General features: G+C 52.5%; 2 protein-coding genes across 6 annotated transcripts; one reads left to right on the forward strand and one right to left on the reverse strand.

Annotated features, from left to right (window-relative positions):
* Positions 1–289: 289 nt before the first annotated feature.
* On the forward strand, positions 290–7,191 carry Ulk3 (unc-51 like kinase 3). 5 transcript variants are annotated; one of them, XM_028774406.1, is made up of 16 exons: positions 290–439; positions 1,102–1,242; positions 1,326–1,446; positions 2,046–2,150; positions 2,817–2,960; positions 3,155–3,237; positions 3,657–3,812; positions 4,003–4,108; positions 4,279–4,319; positions 4,567–4,669; positions 4,805–4,869; positions 4,956–5,034; positions 5,106–5,146; positions 5,523–5,570; positions 5,825–5,891; positions 5,990–6,786. In XM_028774406.1, the coding sequence occupies exons 1-16, from the start codon at positions 338–340 to the stop codon at positions 6,004–6,006; spliced, it is 1,419 nt and encodes a 472-aa protein (XP_028630239.1). In that variant the 5' UTR covers positions 290–337; the 3' UTR covers positions 6,007–6,786. The 5 variants fall into 5 exon arrangements, with proteins under 5 accessions (XP_028630239.1, XP_028630236.1, XP_028630238.1 ...); XM_028774403.1 differs by having other exon boundaries at positions 317–439; positions 3,657–3,835; positions 3,966–4,108; XM_028774405.1 differs by having other exon boundaries at positions 317–439; positions 3,657–3,835; positions 3,966–4,108; positions 5,109–5,146.
* A 6,309-nt stretch (positions 7,192–13,500) lies between these two features.
* Positions 13,501–17,682, reverse strand: Cplx3 (complexin 3). Its single transcript, XM_028774424.1, has 3 exons — positions 17,519–17,682; positions 16,201–16,288; positions 13,501–13,725 (listed from the first exon to the last, which is right to left on the reverse strand). The coding sequence occupies exons 1-3, from the start codon at positions 17,680–17,682 to the stop codon at positions 13,501–13,503; spliced, it is 477 nt and encodes a 158-aa protein (XP_028630257.1).
* Between the last annotated feature and the right edge of the window lie 29 nt (positions 17,683–17,711).

Consider the following 17,711-nt stretch of genomic DNA (forward strand, 5'->3'; position numbering starts at 1 on the left):
CTGTCTTGAAGGGCAGAGCCGAGCTCTTCCTCCCGCCCCCTACGTGGGTGGTCTCTAGGATGCCGTTCCCACGTGATAGCGTCCGTAGTCCCCGACACACTTACACCCACTGAAGCCTCGGTGTCTGAAACCTGCCTGGCAGTTCCTTGGCAGAGGGTGTCACCCAGCCCGCGGCGGGCGGGGAGGAGCCTCGGAGGGGAGTTGTCGAGCCGCGCTTCCGGCGGGCAGCGCTGGGGCTGTGCGGAGTCCCGCCTCGCCGCCCCTCGAGCGCCCCCAGCTTCGCTGCTGGCCGGAATCTGCACCCCCGAACCAGGAAGCACCTGGCGGCGGGCGCGGGATGGCTGGGCCCGGCTGGGGTCTCCCTCGGCTGGACGGTTTCATCCTCACCGAGCGCCTGGGCAGTGGCACGTACGCCACGGTGTACAAGGCCTACGCCAAGGTGGGTGTGGGCGGGTCGTGCCCGAGGTGTCCCGGCGCCGGGCACCCGGATCCTATGCCAGCCAACTCCCTGCAAGCCCGGCTGGGTGACAGGGCCAAGCTAAGCAGAAAAGGCGACCGCCTTGAGAGCAGTAAGGCCAGCGGCTGCCCAAACGGGTGGAGGAGGCTGGAGCTAACCGCCCCTTTTAGGTTTTAGGTTTTAAAAACAACCACGCCAGTTTGATCTGGAGGGGCGGGCGATGACCTATGGGAACCTCGGTGTCAGTGGTTGAAGAACCGGCTCTGCACGGAAGTTGCCTTAGGGGCTGGGAGGAGTCTGGGGTCAGACTCCCAGTGGGCAGCACCAGTTAGAATGCAGAGTGGCTAGCTCTTTAAATAGTGACATCGCCCGCCGCCCGCCCCTTACCCCCCACCCCCCACCCCTCCCGCCACTCTAGAAAGTGATGCCGTGGGTTAGAAGCTTGGCGTTGGAGAACACTTGCTGGGGTGGGATTCCAGAATCCGGATGCCACATTGATTTGAGAAGTGGAGGCTGGGAAACTTGAAGGCCCGTGGAGAGTGGACAGACCCAAACAGGGGAAAGGCTGCAGAGGGAATCAGAGACACTGCAGCCCATGGGGTCGCCCCCTTCAAGACAGAGACCCCAAATTTCCTGTACCACAGAAGGATACTCGGGAAGTGGTAGCCATAAAATGTGTGGCCAAGAAAAGTCTCAACAAGGCATCGGTGGAAAACCTCCTGACTGAGATCGAGATCCTCAAGGGCATCCGGCACCCCCATATCGTACAGCTGAAAGATTTCCAGGTCTGATCCTGGGACGGGGTTCCCTCCAAAGGAGGTTGGAGAAGGGACACTGCCTAAAGCTGTCTCTCTACTTCCAACCACAGTGGGACAATGACAATATCTACCTCATCATGGAGTTCTGTGCAGGGGGTGACCTGTCTCGATTCATCCATACCCGCAGGATCCTGCCGGAAAAAGTGGCCCGTGTTTTCATGCAGCAGTTGGGTAAAAACCCAGTGACACACCCCATGTCCTCTTTAAACCTGTTCCAGTGCTTTGCAGTCTGCCATGTTTGCGTCCCTAGCATCTGTAGGGAATTCAGGCTTTCACATGGGGAACGTGATGTAAGAACCTTGTGGAATCTTCCAGGGCCCAGAACCCAAGTGTTTTAGTGAGGGAGAATACAAAGTCCTAAAGGCTTTTCTGGAGGCTCCTTGAAGGTAGGGTGATCTTATGAAGGGTACAAGGAGCAGGCACTCGGGGACGCTTAGAAGTGGCCAGAGTCTGGAGCTTCTGAATATTCTGTAAATCAGAACAGCACTGTAGCAATACAGATATAAGTGGATAGATGGAGGCCCGAGGAGGGGAGAGGCAGGTGGGAAAGAGGTTCTGACTTCTTTTTTTGTTTTGTTTTTTTTTGTTGTTGTTGTTTTTTTCGAGACAGGGTTTCTCTGTATAGCCCTGGCTGTCCTGGAACTCACTCTGTAGACCAGGCTGGCCTTGAAGTCAGAAATCCGCCTGCCTCTGCCTCCCAAGTGCTGGAATTAAAGGCGTGCGCCACCACCGCCCCGGCCTGACTTATTTTCCTGTTGCTGACTCCTCAGCTAGTGCCCTGCAGTTCCTGCACGAACGAAACATCTCTCACTTGGATCTGAAGCCACAGAACATCCTACTGAGCTCTTTGGAGAGGCCCCACCTGAAGCTGGCAGGTCTGGAACAGCAGGGTGGTGGTTTAGAGTGGGTAAACAGTAAGCTTCTGGCTGCACTCTCTCACTCTCTCGCTGAGTGCTCAGCGACCTGTTCCCAGGACTTCCTCTGTTAAATCACTAGTGACAGATCAGGAGGTATAGGGATGAACCCATCACCGAAAGGTAGCACTTTATGTCCCGCAGTGTTGTAGGTAGAGCTAGGGATCAAGTCTGGGTCAGAGTTGGGGTTCAGTCTGGAACTAGTGCCAATGTGTGACCAGCATCCAGGATCAGTCTGTGAGCCAGGACCTAACTTAATCTGTTATTAGGGTTCGGGCTCAATCTGGACAGTTGAGAAGAATACTTAACAGTGGACAGGTGTTTGTGGCTTCTGATAAGACTGGAAGAAGAGTAGATTTGACCTTGGAAGCCAGAGAACATGACATATCTTAGTGCTGGGGCTGGGGTGGTGGGGCTTTCTGAGGGAATTGCACTGAGGTAGGCTTAGGTAAAACTGCTTAAGATGCTGGGCGCCATGCCTAGGGTTTCCAGCCCAGAGGAGGATACAGGAGTGTTGCACCGGGACGAGGCAGGAGTAATCCAGGTGAAGCTAGGGTGGGGAGGGCTCTGATTGGAGTCACAGAAGCAGCTGGGATTTGAACCCTGCATCTGGCCTCTTGCCTGCAGACTTTGGCTTTGCCCAGCACATGTCCCCATGGGATGAGAAACATGTCCTTCGCGGCTCCCCGCTCTATATGGCTCCTGAGATGGTGTGTCGGCGGCAGTACGACGCGCGTGTGGACCTCTGGTCTGTGGGGGTCATTCTGTACGGTGAGACTTTTGTTCCCTTGTTATCTGCCCTGAGAGTTACTCTGTATTTGGGCCAGGCTTCTCTGGGCCTCTCCTGGGTTCTCATGAGAATTAAGGGCTCTACTCTGAGGGGTTTTGATCCTGTTTCCATGGGTGAGCTAGGCAAGACTTAACCCTGTTCCCTTCCAGCCTCCCCCCTCTGCCTTCTTCCACAGAAGCCCTCTTTGGGCAGCCCCCCTTTGCCTCCAGATCGTTCTCAGAGCTAGAAGAAAAGATTCGCAGCAATCGGCTTATCGAGGTGCGTCTGGCAGGGTCTTGGCATCCACTGGGGACTGAGGGATTCAAGGCCCAGAAGTTTGTTCACCACTGCCCCAGACTGCAGTGTAGGCTGTAGGCCTTTCGTGGCAGTGGGGCCGTGCTCTGCGGTGGAAGCCTAGAATCTAGTGTGTTCCAGAGGATCAGCCACGACTGGCAACGAATAACCAGGCCCAATCTTCCCATAGTCCAGGGCTAGGGGCAAGTGCCCATTTGATAGGAGAGTGAGAAAGGATGCTTGGTTCTCTTTCTGCACATCACCTGGACCTGCCATGTTCCACTCAGGTCTCAGATTACCCACTGGCAAACATGTACCCCTTATGGGGGTTCCTAACAGGCCCTGGGCTTTGGGCTCAGATGTCGGATCTTTATGTGATGTGTCCCTGCTCTATGCCTCTGTAGCTTCCTCTTCGGCCCCAACTCTCCCTAGACTGCCGGGACCTGTTGCAGCGACTTCTAGAGAGAGACCCCAGCCGTCGAATCTCCTTCCAGGATTTCTTTGCCCATCCCTGGGTGGACCTGGAACACATGCCCAGTGGGGAGAGCCTGGCGCAAGCAGTACGCAGACTGATGGAGATAGGGTGGGCTGGGTCTCGTTTGCCCGCCCTTGGTGGTTAATAGGTGACTGGCTCACAGAAGCAGAGCAGGTTGCCACAGGGCAAGGGGGTGGGGTTGCTGACTTACGCTAATCACTAATCGCTGTGGCATTAGGAAGGGAGGTCTGATTGCCGATCCTCCAATCCCCCAGACGGCCCTTGTGGTGGAGGCTGTGAAGAAGGACCAGGAGGGAGATGCTGCTGCCGCCCTGTCGCTCTACTGCAAGGCGCTGGACTTCTTTGTACCTGCGCTACACTGTGAGGCCCAGATCATTTCTAGAACCTGGGTGCAGAGGGGGCAGGAGTCGGGTCAAGTTCCTCAGTGCGGAAGATCAACCTGGAACTTAGTATCTGGGGATCTCGAAGGGCTTACTGTGGGGTAGGCTTTTAGTACAACATCTTCATATGAAACCCTTCACGTTCTGCAGACGAAGTGGATGCCAAGAGGAAGGAGGCGATTAAGGCCAAGGTGAGTGATCTCCCCAGGAGAAAATGGGTGGGCATGAAAGGAGAGACCAGAGATCACAAGCCTCTGACAAATGGCGTTCTTAGATTTGAAACCTCTCTCACAAGATAGAGCTGGGGGACGTGGGTTGGGCCAGGCTAGCTTGTTTGATGTCTGGTTAGTGTGAAGCAGTCACTAAGGACCAGAGACATACTTGGAGGTGGGTGCAGGATAAGGGGGGGATATCCCTCAGCCCCTCATTCTCTTACAGGTGGGGCAGTATGTGTCCCGGGCCGAGGAGCTCAAAGCCATTGTGTCCTCCTCCAATCAGGCCCTGCTAAGACAGGGCACAACTGTCCAAGAGCTGCTTCGAGGTAGGTAGGCTGCAGTTCCCGGTCTGTGCACAAGTCCTGGCAACCCCACTCTGTCTTGACAGGGAGACTGACAGGGCCTTCCTATGCAAAAACAACAGGCTGTTCCCTCACCATGAGCCTTTTCTCTCACATCAGAGATGGCCCGGGACAAGCCACGCCTCCTCGCTGCCCTGGAAGTGGCCTCAGCTGCCATGGCCAAGGTTTGTGCTCATTGGGAGGAGTCCGGGTGGCACAGGAAGGAAACCAGGGCACAGCATGGAAGGATGTGTTGCCCCTCTGGCTGTAGGAGGAAGAAACTGGCAAAGAGAGGGATGCCCTGGACCTGTACCAGCACAGCCTCGGGGAGCTGCTGCTGCTGTTGGCAGGTAAGGTCCCAGCTCCGCTACTGCCCCTGCCTCTGGCTACCCTGTGCTCACCATTTCTCCTCTCCTTACAGCAGAAGCCCCAGGCCGAAGGCGGGAGCTCCTTCACACTGAGGTACTTTGTAGGGCTGGAAGTCAGGAAGTGCTCCTCCTCCTCCTCCTCTTCTTCCTCCTCTTCCTTGTCTTCTTCCTCTTCTTCTTCTTCCTCCTCTTCCTCCTCTCCTCCTCCTCAGGTCTGTGGGGCCTCCTTAGATTGCATATGGAGTTTCCCTGCTTCATAATTGTGATGTCAGTGACCCAGGACTTCTGTGCCTGGATAAAGCAAAAGTCTCCTGGGCTTCAGCAACAGGGAAGTCTTCCTGGAGGAGGGAACAAGTAGAGTTATCAGAGACAAGGCCATCCTATTGAGACAGAGGGCTCTGGGGAGCATCAGGGCTCAGGAGACACTTGCTTGAACCCTCCTCACGTCTGCACATGACTTCTCTTGGCAGGTTCAGAACCTCATGGCTCGAGCTGAGTACCTGAAGGAGCAGATCAAGGTGGGCATGGACAGGCCACCCCGGGCCACCCCGGGTAATGGGTGGTGGGAGCAGATCAAGGTGGGCATGGACGGGCCACCCTGGGCCACCCCGGGCCACCCCGGGTAGTGGGTGGTGGGAGCAGATCAAGGTGGACACGGACGGGCCACCCCAGGCCTGGGTTGTGGGTTCCTCCTCACTGTGGTTGTGTATGCGCGGTGGCTTCCGAGTCTAGCTGGCTGTCTTACCCCTTGCTCTGCTTTTACATCTCACAGATAAAGGAATCTCACTGGGAAGCAGAGAGTCTGGACAAAGAGGGGCTGTCGGAGTCTGTTCGTAGTTGTGAGTGCTGCCCTGGGGTCTGACAGCCCATAGCAGGGTTATAGGTTCTGACTCTCTTGCCAGAGACCTGAGCCTGACCACTTTCTTTCACCTGTTAGCTTGCACACTGCAGTGACACCGGAAGGACCAGTGGATGGAGCACAAACCTACAGGGAAGCTGCATACCAGCCCAGGGTTGACCCCTGTGAACCTGGGACCTCCCTGGATGAGCACCTCTTACATCCTAGTTCCCAGCATTCCTCTGAGTGTTCTCCACCCTTGGGGCATCCGGTGGCAGGTGTACTAAACACTGGGAGAATTACTTTAATATGACTTTGTCATTAGGTGACTGCTGGCCTAAGCCTGTTGGCTTCAGGACATCATCACCCTGTTGTGTTTTGTTCTGCGAAGAGGATATCATACCTCTTCAGGACACTTCAGTTCCTTCCCTGCAACCAGGGAGCTGCTGTACCTGGGCCAACCCTCCCTGGGAGCCTTTATTCCAACCCTACTTTCTTCTTCTTGCACTGGAATGGGATACTCCGATACCCTCAGGGACTTACCTACCGGACAGTATGCACTCAGCCCTCAGCCCCCTCCAGTCTTCCCAGGAGCTCCCAGCTGTCATCCTTTTCAGTTCTTTAAGACAATCCTTCATGCATGAAAGTCATGTCCTTTGTAAAAGTCTGTACATGTGAGAATCCCAGACCTGTCCCTGTCTTGGCATGAAGGAGGGGTTCTCATACCCCCACTTACAGCTCTGTTTGAGGGGATATGCCACACTAGTCACATGGTGGGCCCTGAGCTAGAGCTGGGTGGTGGCTGGGTCTTCCTTTCTGTCCTGTTAAACTCTGGATACATCCGCAGTGTCCACCTTTTGTGAGCTGGAGAAGAATTTACATCTGGAGTTACTGGAGGTTTGTTTTTTTTGTTTTTTTGTTTTTTTTTTTTTAACCACTTCCCGAATCATCATCTTGTTTCAGATTTTTACTCAAATTCTTATTGAAGGCTGATTTTGAATAAGGGGCAGAGGAACTGTCTGCCACAGATAACCCCAAATGACAAGTACTGAGAGCTGCTTCCTTCCTTCTCCTCTCTCTCTCTCTCTCTCTCTCTCTCTCTCTCTCTCTCTCTGTGTGTGTGTGTGTGTGTGTGTGAAGGGTTATTTCTAAAGTTGGAGAGTATTGGTGGTTTCCAATCATTCCGCCCTTAACTGCCTCCTTAAGTCAAAGCGGGACATCCTCCTTGCCAGAGGCTGGATGGCTGGATGGCTGTAAAGAATGAGTCCATTGTTTCCCTATTAAATTATTTTCAATACTTATGCATCACTTCTTGCCTTGGAAAAATAGGTGGCATTACTTTGCTCAAAACCAGGAAAAGTTGGGGATCCTGACTAGTGTGGTCCCAGAGGGAAGTGACTGTATACCTCTTGCCTTTGTCTCTGGGGATCCAGGAGTCGGGCTGACTGCCACCATTCCTGCCAAACACCTAGTATGTGTTATTGGGAGCAGGGGCCAGGATGGACAGGCCTGGGGGCCCAGCCAGGCCTTTTTTCTGCACACCTCAGAACAGTGGCAGAACACTGTAGAACAGTCCTCTAGACCATCCCACCCTGCACTCTCCCAGGTGCCTCCTCACTCTGGGCCAACAGTGAGCAGCAAGCTAGGTTTTAGAAAAAGGGAATCTTCTAGGGTTTTCTTCTCATATCTAGTCCCCCAAAGATGCCCAGGTCAGGGTAATTTCCATCAGTCTCTTGCCTTAATTATTCTCAGGCCTATTACTGTGGGTCTGATACCGGAAGTACCAAGACAGAAAAAAATGAATCCTCTTGAAGTCTTTGGCCTAGCCATTGGGGGGCAGTGTCGAGCAGAGTCCTGTGGGGCAGAAGGAACCGCTGAAGTCCCTGCTAGTTCTGTTCCTTGGCCCGATGCTTGAACTGTACAGTTGGGCTATTGATGAATGTGCCCAGGAGGACTCTCACAAGGCAGTGTGTGTGTAGGCCGGGTGTAAGCACAAGTACAATAAAATGTTATTTCCAAATGTAGGGAGAAACACATACTTGAAATTTTTCTCTGGAAATGAAGCAGTTGAAAAAGTTCAGTAAGAAAAATTAGAGGAAGGAGGGAGTGACTGGAGAGGGCTAGCCGGGCAGAGACAGGATGACAGAATGGGTGACTCTCGCTAGACAGGAAGGGAGAGTAGCGTTGTATCTCCAGACTGTTTAGGCGATAGCTACACCGGCCAGCCAGCTGGGAACAGAGGTCTGGAATTCTTACACAGGGTATCTGAGCAATGGGCCTGCATGGGACACCCAATGCAGGAGGAGCATGGGCATCTGAGGCTCTCCTAAGCATTGAATTGATGCCCTCCAGGCAGCTCTTGTAAAGCCACCTGTGAAGCAGGGAGGCAGGCAGGCAGTCTAGGAGCTGGAGCAAGTGGGGAGTGGGCTCCGGAGAGCTTTCCTAGTGGCGCAGGCCTGAAGGAAACTTCAGATCTGCTTTTCAAATATTTTCCATCTGAGAGGCGGAGAATCGCTACCGCTTCTTATCTTCCAGGCTTTCAGAAATCTCTATCCCGGAGCTCCACCCCCTTGCTTTCCCACCTCTGCTCTCCCGCCACCAGACTGAGCCAAGGTCAGCACCCGGCCTCAACCTCCTATTTTCCCATGGACCTGCCCCGGAAGGAACAGATGAGCCTATGGGATAGACCACAGGACCCAGGTGTCTCTGGGCCCAGCCTGCCCCTCCCCCACCTCCCTGCTTTTTATTTTTCTCCCCTACTAGAGTTATAAGGATATAAAGTCTAGAAGGAAGGAATCCAGCCCCAGAGACCAAGTTGCTGTCCCAGCTCTCCCTAGGAGGACAGTGGCCCCAACTATGAGGCTGAGACAGGAGGAGTGAGACACCACTTTCCTCCCACAGTAATTCGCACTATCAAGCTATCCCTTGAAATACCGAACATGGCCGGGCGGTGGTGGCACACGCCTTTAATCCCAGCACTTGGGAAGCAGAGACAGGCAGATTTCTGAGTTCGAGGCCAGCCTGGTCTACAGAGTGAGTTCCAGGACAGCCCGGGCTATACAGAGAAACCCTGTCTCGAAAAAAAAAAAAAAGAAAGAAAAAAGAAAAGAAATACCGAACACACAGACACAGAAACAAAGCTGTGTCCAAGCTCACAGGTAGACCCACATTCGAAGTTGTAAAAATGCAGGCGCAGGTCCTGCTGAGGCGGAGGTAGCCTCGGCACGGTTGTACCCCTGGACCCAGGCCAGTGAGCTCCCCGTGCCTCGTACAAACCGGGACTAGCCACGTCTAGCAGTCACAGGGTTAGAGGCAGGACAGTGGGCGCCACAGCTCCCCAACCCTGCTGGAACCTCAGCTCTGTGATGCTCCTGCCTCCCAGTACTGAACCAGAGTATCAGCTGGGTCAATAGGCACTGTCAGAAGCTCAGCTGGACAAGCGAGCGTGCCCCAGATGTCCCCAGTGCCTGCCTAGGGCTTCCAGTGTCTGAAGAGGGACCATCTGGCTGTTGGGGGGAAAAGGGAGATCCTGTACATTCCGAACCGTAGCCACCCTCCCTACCCCCGCCCTGGGAAACAGCTGGCCTTAGAAAGCCACTTGTTATTTCTGCACTCCTCTTCCCACTGGGAACTGGGCCTGAGCTGCCTGGGTGGGTGGGTGGGAAGCAGGAAAATTGGACTGGAGGTTCCTTAGGTCAGGCCCCGGGGGTGGCCTAAATACTCTGGAATCCTGCGTGTTGTGGAGTCAGACACCTCAGTGTGTATGTACACTGTGGGGTAGGAGGCTCAGGTTGTGTGTTCTGATCTTCCCTGTCCTGGGATATTCTTCCCTCAGAATGCCTCACCCATCTTGGGAGTTCTTTCCTATTTCTCCTTAAGAAGAAATCTACACTTGCTAGGGATGGGGGCGTGGGGAGGGCAGATAAAAAGAATCTGGGTCAGAAAGACTTTTTTTTTCATCACCTCTGGACATTTCCGGTGTCCTACTAGGGGAAGAAGGAAAGAGGAAGGGAGAAAAGCAAAAGAATGGGAGGAAAGAGGGATGAAGCATCAGGGCCTATTTGGAGAGGAAAGGGTTAGACGCTGTTAAAAGGAACGGGGGTGGGGGTCAATGGCTTCCTTTGTGGCCTTTACTTCATACCAGATAGTCCTGGAACATATGACAGGAGGAGGAGAGCTGGGACTTGAGGGGCTCCGTCCAGGGCTCCAGCTCCAGCCTGGGTGGGTTAGCACTCCCTGTAAAAGGCATGGAACCAAGAATGTGCATGGTATTGGGGGATGCAGATGAGCGGACGGATAGGGAGAAAACTCCTTAGCACAGCTGACGAAGATGGGCAGGTGACCCTCAGCCTGCTGGCCTTTCTCATCTTCGCCTGAGCATCAGACTGGCGCTTTTGCCCCGGAGCCTGCTCTGCTCCATTCCAGGGACACTGTAGACAGCTCAGGGCCTCTTGGGGTTCCTGGGATGTGAGTGGAGGATCAGTGAGGAGACAGAGTCCCCTCCCACCTCCTGACCCCAGGCACCGAACAGCCCTGCTTTGACAGGGTTCAGTGAGTGTCCCCAAGCACCCCTACCACCTGACCTGCCATGCTGGCCTCCTTCTCAGCCAGCAAAGCACTGAGGGGGAAGGGGCTGTCCGATCCCATTAGGCAGAAGGCCCCTGAGGGTGGAGGGCTGACGCGGACCCTGCTGTTGATGCAGCGGAGACAGCCCATGCTCCCCCACCCCCAGCTTGAGGCTCCTTTGGGAAGGTCAGAAAAGGGCTTTTGTCCAGTGGCTGTTAATCCCTTCCTCGAGGGCTGGACCAGGAGCGTCTGAGAGATCCAGGTGCCTCCCCAGGGTGCTCAAAGGATGCTCAATAAGACAGCCTCAAGCAGCCACCCTCAGGGCATGGATCCTGTCTGTCCTTGCCCTCTTAATGTTTCCTTCCCTTTCAGCTCTCCCAGCCAACATCACCTACCCTTCCTTGCTCTTGCTTTATAGGGAGGCCTAACAGGATCTTTGCCCTTGAAAACAAACTGCTTTTCCTGCCTGTAATATTTATGGCTCCCCCCACAGGCTAGCCCTTACTCTGTGAGACCAAGAGGCACCAGGTGCCTGTAGCACTTTTCTTCTGCCCAGCAAGCCCCTGGGCAGATGACCCACTAGAACGGCTACTTGGGACTTCTAGAATGCCAGACACCAGGGAGTGTGATGACATTTGGAGTCTTCATTTAAGAAAAACGTTTTTTTTCCTTTTTATTCCCCATTAAAGTCATACACAGTGTTGTTATACATCTGTAATCCTAGCACATGGGAGGCTAGCTTAGGCTACATGGGAGGCTAGCTTAAGCTACATAGTCAGATCCTATCTCTAATGCAAAGGAACTAGAGAGAGGGCTCAGTATTTTTCCAGACAGATTCAATTCCCAGCACCCACATGGCAACTCAAAACCATCTGCAACTCCAGGCACAGGGATATCTGACGCCCTCTTCTGACCTCCTTAGTCACCAAGCACACACGTGCAAATACTTACATGCAGACAAACATCCATACACATAGAATAATAAAATTAAATTAAATTTCAAAACACCACCAAACACAGGTGAGGACACAGCCCATTGGTGCTTGTCTAACGTGCACAAAGCCCTTGGCTAGGTTTCCAGCACAGCTGAAACTACATGTGATGTCCCATCTCTAGTCAGGGTACTAACTACATGTGATATCCCATCCCTGTAATCGGGGTACTCGGGAAGTTGAGGCAAGATGATCAGAAATCCAAGATCATCCCTGAGTACCTAGGAGTTTGAAGCTAGCCTGGGCTACATGAGATTCTGTCTGTAAGAAAACAAAATGACAACAATACCAACTAGCACTCACACACACAGAGAAAGAGAGAGAAAGAGAGGAGGGGAGAAAGGGAGAGAGGGAGAAAGGGAGGAAAAGAGAAGGTGGAGGAGGGAGGGAGGTAGAGACAGAGAAGAAAACCAACAGAAACAGCAATTTGCTGCCTAAACACAAACTTTGAGGGCACCAGCTTGCCACCTCAGGCCACCTCCCCTGCAAGGTGGGACTAACACTGTCTTCACCAGCAGGTCTCACTCAGTGTAGCATGACTGCTGGCTCCTCCGCCTCTGTTACTTTAAAGAATGTGTTACCACAGCTGATGAGCCTTTTCGGAGGCTGTGGGTGTGGCTGAGGGGCAGACCGCTTGCCTTAGTGTGTAGCATGTGAGGCCCTGGATCCCAGCACTGCATGGGGTTGGGGTGGTAGACAAATGGCCAGTCTTTGAAATTCATATTATTATTATTCTTGGGACAGAGAGCTCTTTATTTTACCAGTAGCAACAGAGGCTCAGGGACCTCCTACCTAAGGACACATGGCAGAGCAAGGCTGGAGCACGATGACTCTTTCTTCTCTGTGTCATTCTCCAGGTCTTAGGTGAGGAGAAAGTACAGGGCAGGTGTCAGAGATAGTGCGTTCTGTCATCTCAGGAAACACCCTAAAGCCCCGCCTTCCCATGTACCACTCCACCCAGCTGGCTGCCTCATCCTCCCCACGCTTAGTGCTTAGACTTAACTTCATCTGGCCCAAAGGGCATCTGCTCCCCCAGTGAGGCCCCACCCTCACCTGCAGCCCTGAGAGGGCATTCTCTCCTAGGACTCTCTGAAGTTGCAGGTGAAGAGGTAGACGATACCCCTCAAAGAGCAGGCCTGGGGCCTGTGAACCCTAAAACAGCAGGAAGTGGGAAGATAGCCGTGTCATTTGGAATTTTTATTTTTCACCGAACGAGAAGAGGAAATTCCAACTATGGAATCCAGAGAATTCTACAGGAACAGAACAAAATTTGGCTCAGTCCTGGGCCCAGAGGAGGTCTGGAGCTGCTGTTCAGTGCCAGCTCCATCCCTGGCACTCTGCCCCTCACACAGCATTGCTCAGCTCCCAGAACCCACAGTGGCAGCTGTGTGATGCTGGGACTGCAGCTGCTGCCCTGCCTAAGAAGGGAGCTGGGCTCTGTTCTGAGTGGCCAGGATCACGGATCGGGAAAGAGTTTTGGAAATCATTCAGTTCATTCCCATTTTACAGATGATGAGATAAAACCCAGAAAGAGCAAACGCTTCTAGGATCATCAAGGTAGGGATAAGAACAGGTCGTCTGTGTGCCTAGAGGCTCTCCTATGAGCATCTGGGTGCTGGTATCTGGAGGGGCTGGGAACCCAGGGGAATGTGTGTCTGTGTGTGCCAGGATGCATCTGTGGCACATGAGCCGGGCCTTCTGTGTCCTTCTGTGAGTACTCTTGTGTGAAGAACAGGAGGCTGTACCCAGAGAGGGTTGGGCTAGTTCTATCAAGTTGGGAAACTTTCCAGGCAGCAGAGGGAGAGAGGGAAGAATGAGAACTTTGCTGGCAATAAAAAGAGAGAGAGAGAGAGAGAGAGAGAGAGAGAGAGAGAGAGAGAGAGAGAGAGAGAGAGATAGATCAGAGTTAGAGCTGGACATGGACGAGAAGGCTCTGAGGCTAGGTTGAGCCAGGGAAAGCACAGAGGTATCTGGAAGTTGAGACACTCACTCTCTTAGCCCTCATGTGGACCAACCCTCTGGCCATCCTAGAGGCAAACCCAGGGGAAGTGATCACATGATATGGCACTTCTCAGCTGATTGCTTGAGGTCCCCTAGTGTAGTCTGGGCCTTGTCCTTAAGTGAGCTGAGGTCCAGGCCAGGGAGGCTGGCCAACTGCCCGAGCACAGAGGCCTTATCTTCTTCTTCTTCTGTGTCCTCCTCGATCATCTTGGCTAGCTCCCGAGGCAGCTCCACATCTCCGCCTGCCAGCTGGATCTGGCTTTCATCTGTCTCGTTCTGAAGGGAAGAGAGATGAGACAAGGGTGGAGGTCTGTGAGGACCTAGCAGTACAGGGCACAGAGGCTACCCAGGCTGTGTTCTGGGGCTCTTGATTCCAGAGGGCCATATTCCCAGGAGCTCAGCATCTGCCCCCACATCTGAGTTAAGCCTTTCATGGGTAGACCTGGAGACTTTACAGACAAAGAAGGACTAGCAGAGAGACTAAACCCAAAGAAAAATGCCACTCTGTGACAGTCAGCTGAGTCAAGGGTTGACCATGGCTAACTCCAGAACAAAAATAGTAGTGGGTACCATTTGTCAAGACCTAGCTCATGGCTGACAGTGATGTAGGTGCTTTTAATGGGGTTTTTTAGATTTATTTTATTATTCGTGTGTGTGTGTGTGCTCGTGCACATGGGTGCGCACACATGTGTGTGAGTACCCATGGAGGCCTGGAGATGGTATCAGACTCCTGGAGCTGGAATTACAGGTAGTTGTGAGCTTCTGATATGCATTCTGGGATCTAAATTCCAGTCTTCTGCAAGAGCAACAAGTAATTTCAACCACCGAGCCATCTCTCTAGCACCCACGGATGATTTTACTTTTCGCAGTTAAAAAAATACCTAGGAGAATGCTGAGCGTGGAGAAGCACACCTTTCATTTTAGCACGAAGGAGGCAGAGGCAAGTGGATCCCTGTGAGTTTGAGGCCAGCCTGGTCTACAAAGCAAGTTCCAGAGCAGCCAGGGCTGCATAAAGAAGCCCTTTTCTCAAAGCAAGCAAGCAAACAAACAAAAAACAACAAGGATAGAAAGAGCCAGGAGTGGTAGCACATGCCTTTAATCCCAGCCCTCGGAAGGCAGAGGCCAGTGGGTCTCTATGAGTTCAAAGGCAGCTTGACCTACCATAGCAAGTTCCAGGTCAGCCAGAGACACATACTGAGACCTGTCTCAAAACAAACAAACAAACAAACAACTAGGAAAAACATGGCAAATGGCTGGCATCTATAATCTCGGCACTCAGGAGGTGGGAGCAGGAGTTCAAGGCCATCTTCAGCAACATGGGACCTGACATCTCTACTTTACAAATAAAGAGAGAGAGAGAGAGAGAGAGAGAGAGAGAGAGAGAGAGAGAGAGACTGAGACTCAGAAAATTGAAGCAATTTGCCTAAGATTGCACAACCAGGAAGGGAAGTGGGGATCTAAATTTAGACCTATATCACTTATTCCGACATCTGCACTCCTTTTGCACCTACTGAGAACCACCATACTCTCCTAGGAGTCCGGGGACTGTCTGAGGTCTTCTCCTGCGTCCTACATAATTGCACTCATGTCTTGCCTTTTCTTCTAGACTCAGAATTTCCACATAGCAGAGTAATGTCTCTTGCGTGATTAGTGTAAGTGTTTGAGCCATGACCCCATTGGTATCTGAACTTGCAGTAATGCAGACTTTCCTTTGAGAGACTTCCAAAAGACTTGTGGGAAGTCAGTGACAGCCAGGGCCTCAGTAAACACTTTGTTAGAGGAGTGACTCCACGTAGCTGATCTGTGTACTGTAGTAGGAAACCACAGCATGGTTTATAGCACCCTACTCCTCGGAATCTAGCCCAGCTCTGGACACACAAAGGTGATACACTAGGAAGCGGCGTGTCCCTTGTAGGTGTAGCATACTTGTAGCCAATCTAGTGTTGCGGCATCTTAGGAAGCATGGGGCAGGAGCTTCCTGAGACTAAGACAGGCTAAAGGGGTCATTGGTTCCTTGTAGGTAGACCCACATATTCTTTGTTTGTTTGTTTGTTTGTTTGTTTTTTCGAGGCAGGGTTTCTCTGTGTAGCCTTGGCTGTCCTGGAACTCACTCTGTAGACCAGGCTGGCCTCGAACTCAGAAATCCACTTGCCTCTGCCTCTCAAGTGCTGGGATTAAAGGTGTGCGCCACCACTGCCCGGCGACCCACATATTCTGAAAAGCAACCCAAGGGCTAGAGTAAGCAAGGGCACAGTATTCACAGGCTTGAGTGCTCCCACCTAGGGCTAAGTCCCTGAGCTCATGTTCACTAGCAGTGTCTAGCAACTCTCTTGAGAGCATTGGATGAGGACGCGGTTGAGTACCTGGTGCATAGGCGGGAGGAGACATGTCCTCTCCTCCCGCCAGCTCTCTGAATGTACCCAGCAGCCCCATGAGAGCTCACTCCCATATAGAGTGTGCTTTCAGACTTCTCTGTGTCTTCGTGGGCCAGGGTTGACCCAGCTCAGAGAGGTAGAAGTGAAGGAAAAAAAAGCTGTTCCCAGAAACACAAACTTGGAATCTCCTAAAGGCCCAGGGTTTGTCCCAGCTCTGTGAGCATGCGGATGAATGAATGAATGAATGAATGAGAAAAAGAATAAGGTAATCAAGCACCTTGTGAATCTTATGGGCTGAGATATGAGGGGTCCTGAGGGAGTACAGCTCCCAGTACTCAGGATCCCACTAACACCTTACAGCTTAGGCCCTGGATACCTTAGGCAGACGGTATTTGTCTCTGAAGTGACTCCGCAGTGTGGCCCGTTCTGCCTTCCTCTGTGTAAACTGTGCATCCCGCTCCATCCTGTGTGGGAAGAGGATATCAGTTGTGATGTCATCTCAGGGGTTGAGAGAAGGTATGGGGTCTGCAAAGGAGGGGCTAAAATTGTCTCGAAAATCTGGGAGGAGGCTGTATGAGCCTTCCAACCCCAGCTGGTTTGTGCCTAGTTAGTCACCTGAGACTGACAGGCTTAGCTTTTTGCCACAACCCAACAAAGTGTCCTTCCTCCGTGTTCTGCACTCCTGCAAATAGAGAGAGCTGACTGGTGGGTGTTTGGTTCTCTCTCTCTCTCTCTCTCTCTCTCTCTCTCTCTCTCTCTCTCTCTCTCAGAAGATCCTTTGCAATCTCTGACTCAAGTCTGTCTTTGCTTCTCTGACAAGTTGTGTGGAGGGGGCAAAGGGGTTATGTGTGCAAGGGTGTACGTGAGGCAGCCTGAACTTGATTTGTGGCACCGATGCTACTTTTGGTATGCCATTTACCTTCTGCTTTTGTCAAGTGGGAAATGAGAAACTTGCAACTCACAAAACAACCGGGAGTAAGTCAAGTGGCAATAGCTGACCTGTCATGAAGATTTACCACGTGCCAGGTGCTGTATTAAAGGGTTAACGTGCATTAAAGCATTCAGTTCTCACAGATATATAGAGCATGTGTTGTGATTACCACTCCCAATTTTCCAGAAGGGGAAGGGAGTCACAGAAATGTTAAATGACTTGTCTAAAGTTTCTCAGCTAGTAAGCAAAGCGAGGATCTGAACCAAGCAAGCAACCTCACCCCTAAGTTCAGACCTAGCTCACTCTATCTCCACTCTGTCTTAGAACTACTGCATAGAGTACGCTCAGTATCTATGAATAACCCCGTGGATCTGTCCCCATGACTCTGAGCCCTGTCAGATAAAAAGTACTTTTCGTACAGCCTCAGGCTCAGAGGAGCCCCAGTTGGAATACATGCGGTTAAAACCAGATCGGATTAAGGGATTACCTATTTCATCAGAGATGCACGTGCACCCTCCCCCACCCCACCCTCACCCCTGCCATACTCTTCCCCCTTCCCCCAACTCCCTCTAGGCCAGAGGATGAAGCTGGAACAGGGTCCTGGATTTGAAACGGGATGGCTGTAGAAACAGTCCAGAGGAGCACCTCTTGCTCTCTTACTATGTTTAGAAGTAGAGGGGATATCTGACCCGGAGGTGGGTATACCAGCGTGAGTGTATTTGTTTCGGGAGGGTCACATGAGCAAAGAAGGGATTTCACTTACTTCTCCTCCACCAGTTGCTTCTGATACTCCTCGTACTCTTCTCGGCTCATGCCCTGTGCTTCTGCTGCAGACTTGTCTCCATCTCCCTTGTCCTCGCCGCCCCCCAGGCTCCCGGTGAGGTTCTTCAGCTGGCCGCCCACCATGGACTTCACCATAAACGCCATGGTCTTCTCTGACCACCGCACCAGGCTCC

This window comes from Grammomys surdaster, unplaced genomic scaffold, assembly GCF_004785775.1.
Source record: "Grammomys surdaster isolate TR1022 unplaced genomic scaffold, NIH_TR_1.0 241, whole genome shotgun sequence".
NCBI classification, from domain to species: Eukaryota; Metazoa; Chordata; class Mammalia; order Rodentia; family Muridae; genus Grammomys; species Grammomys surdaster.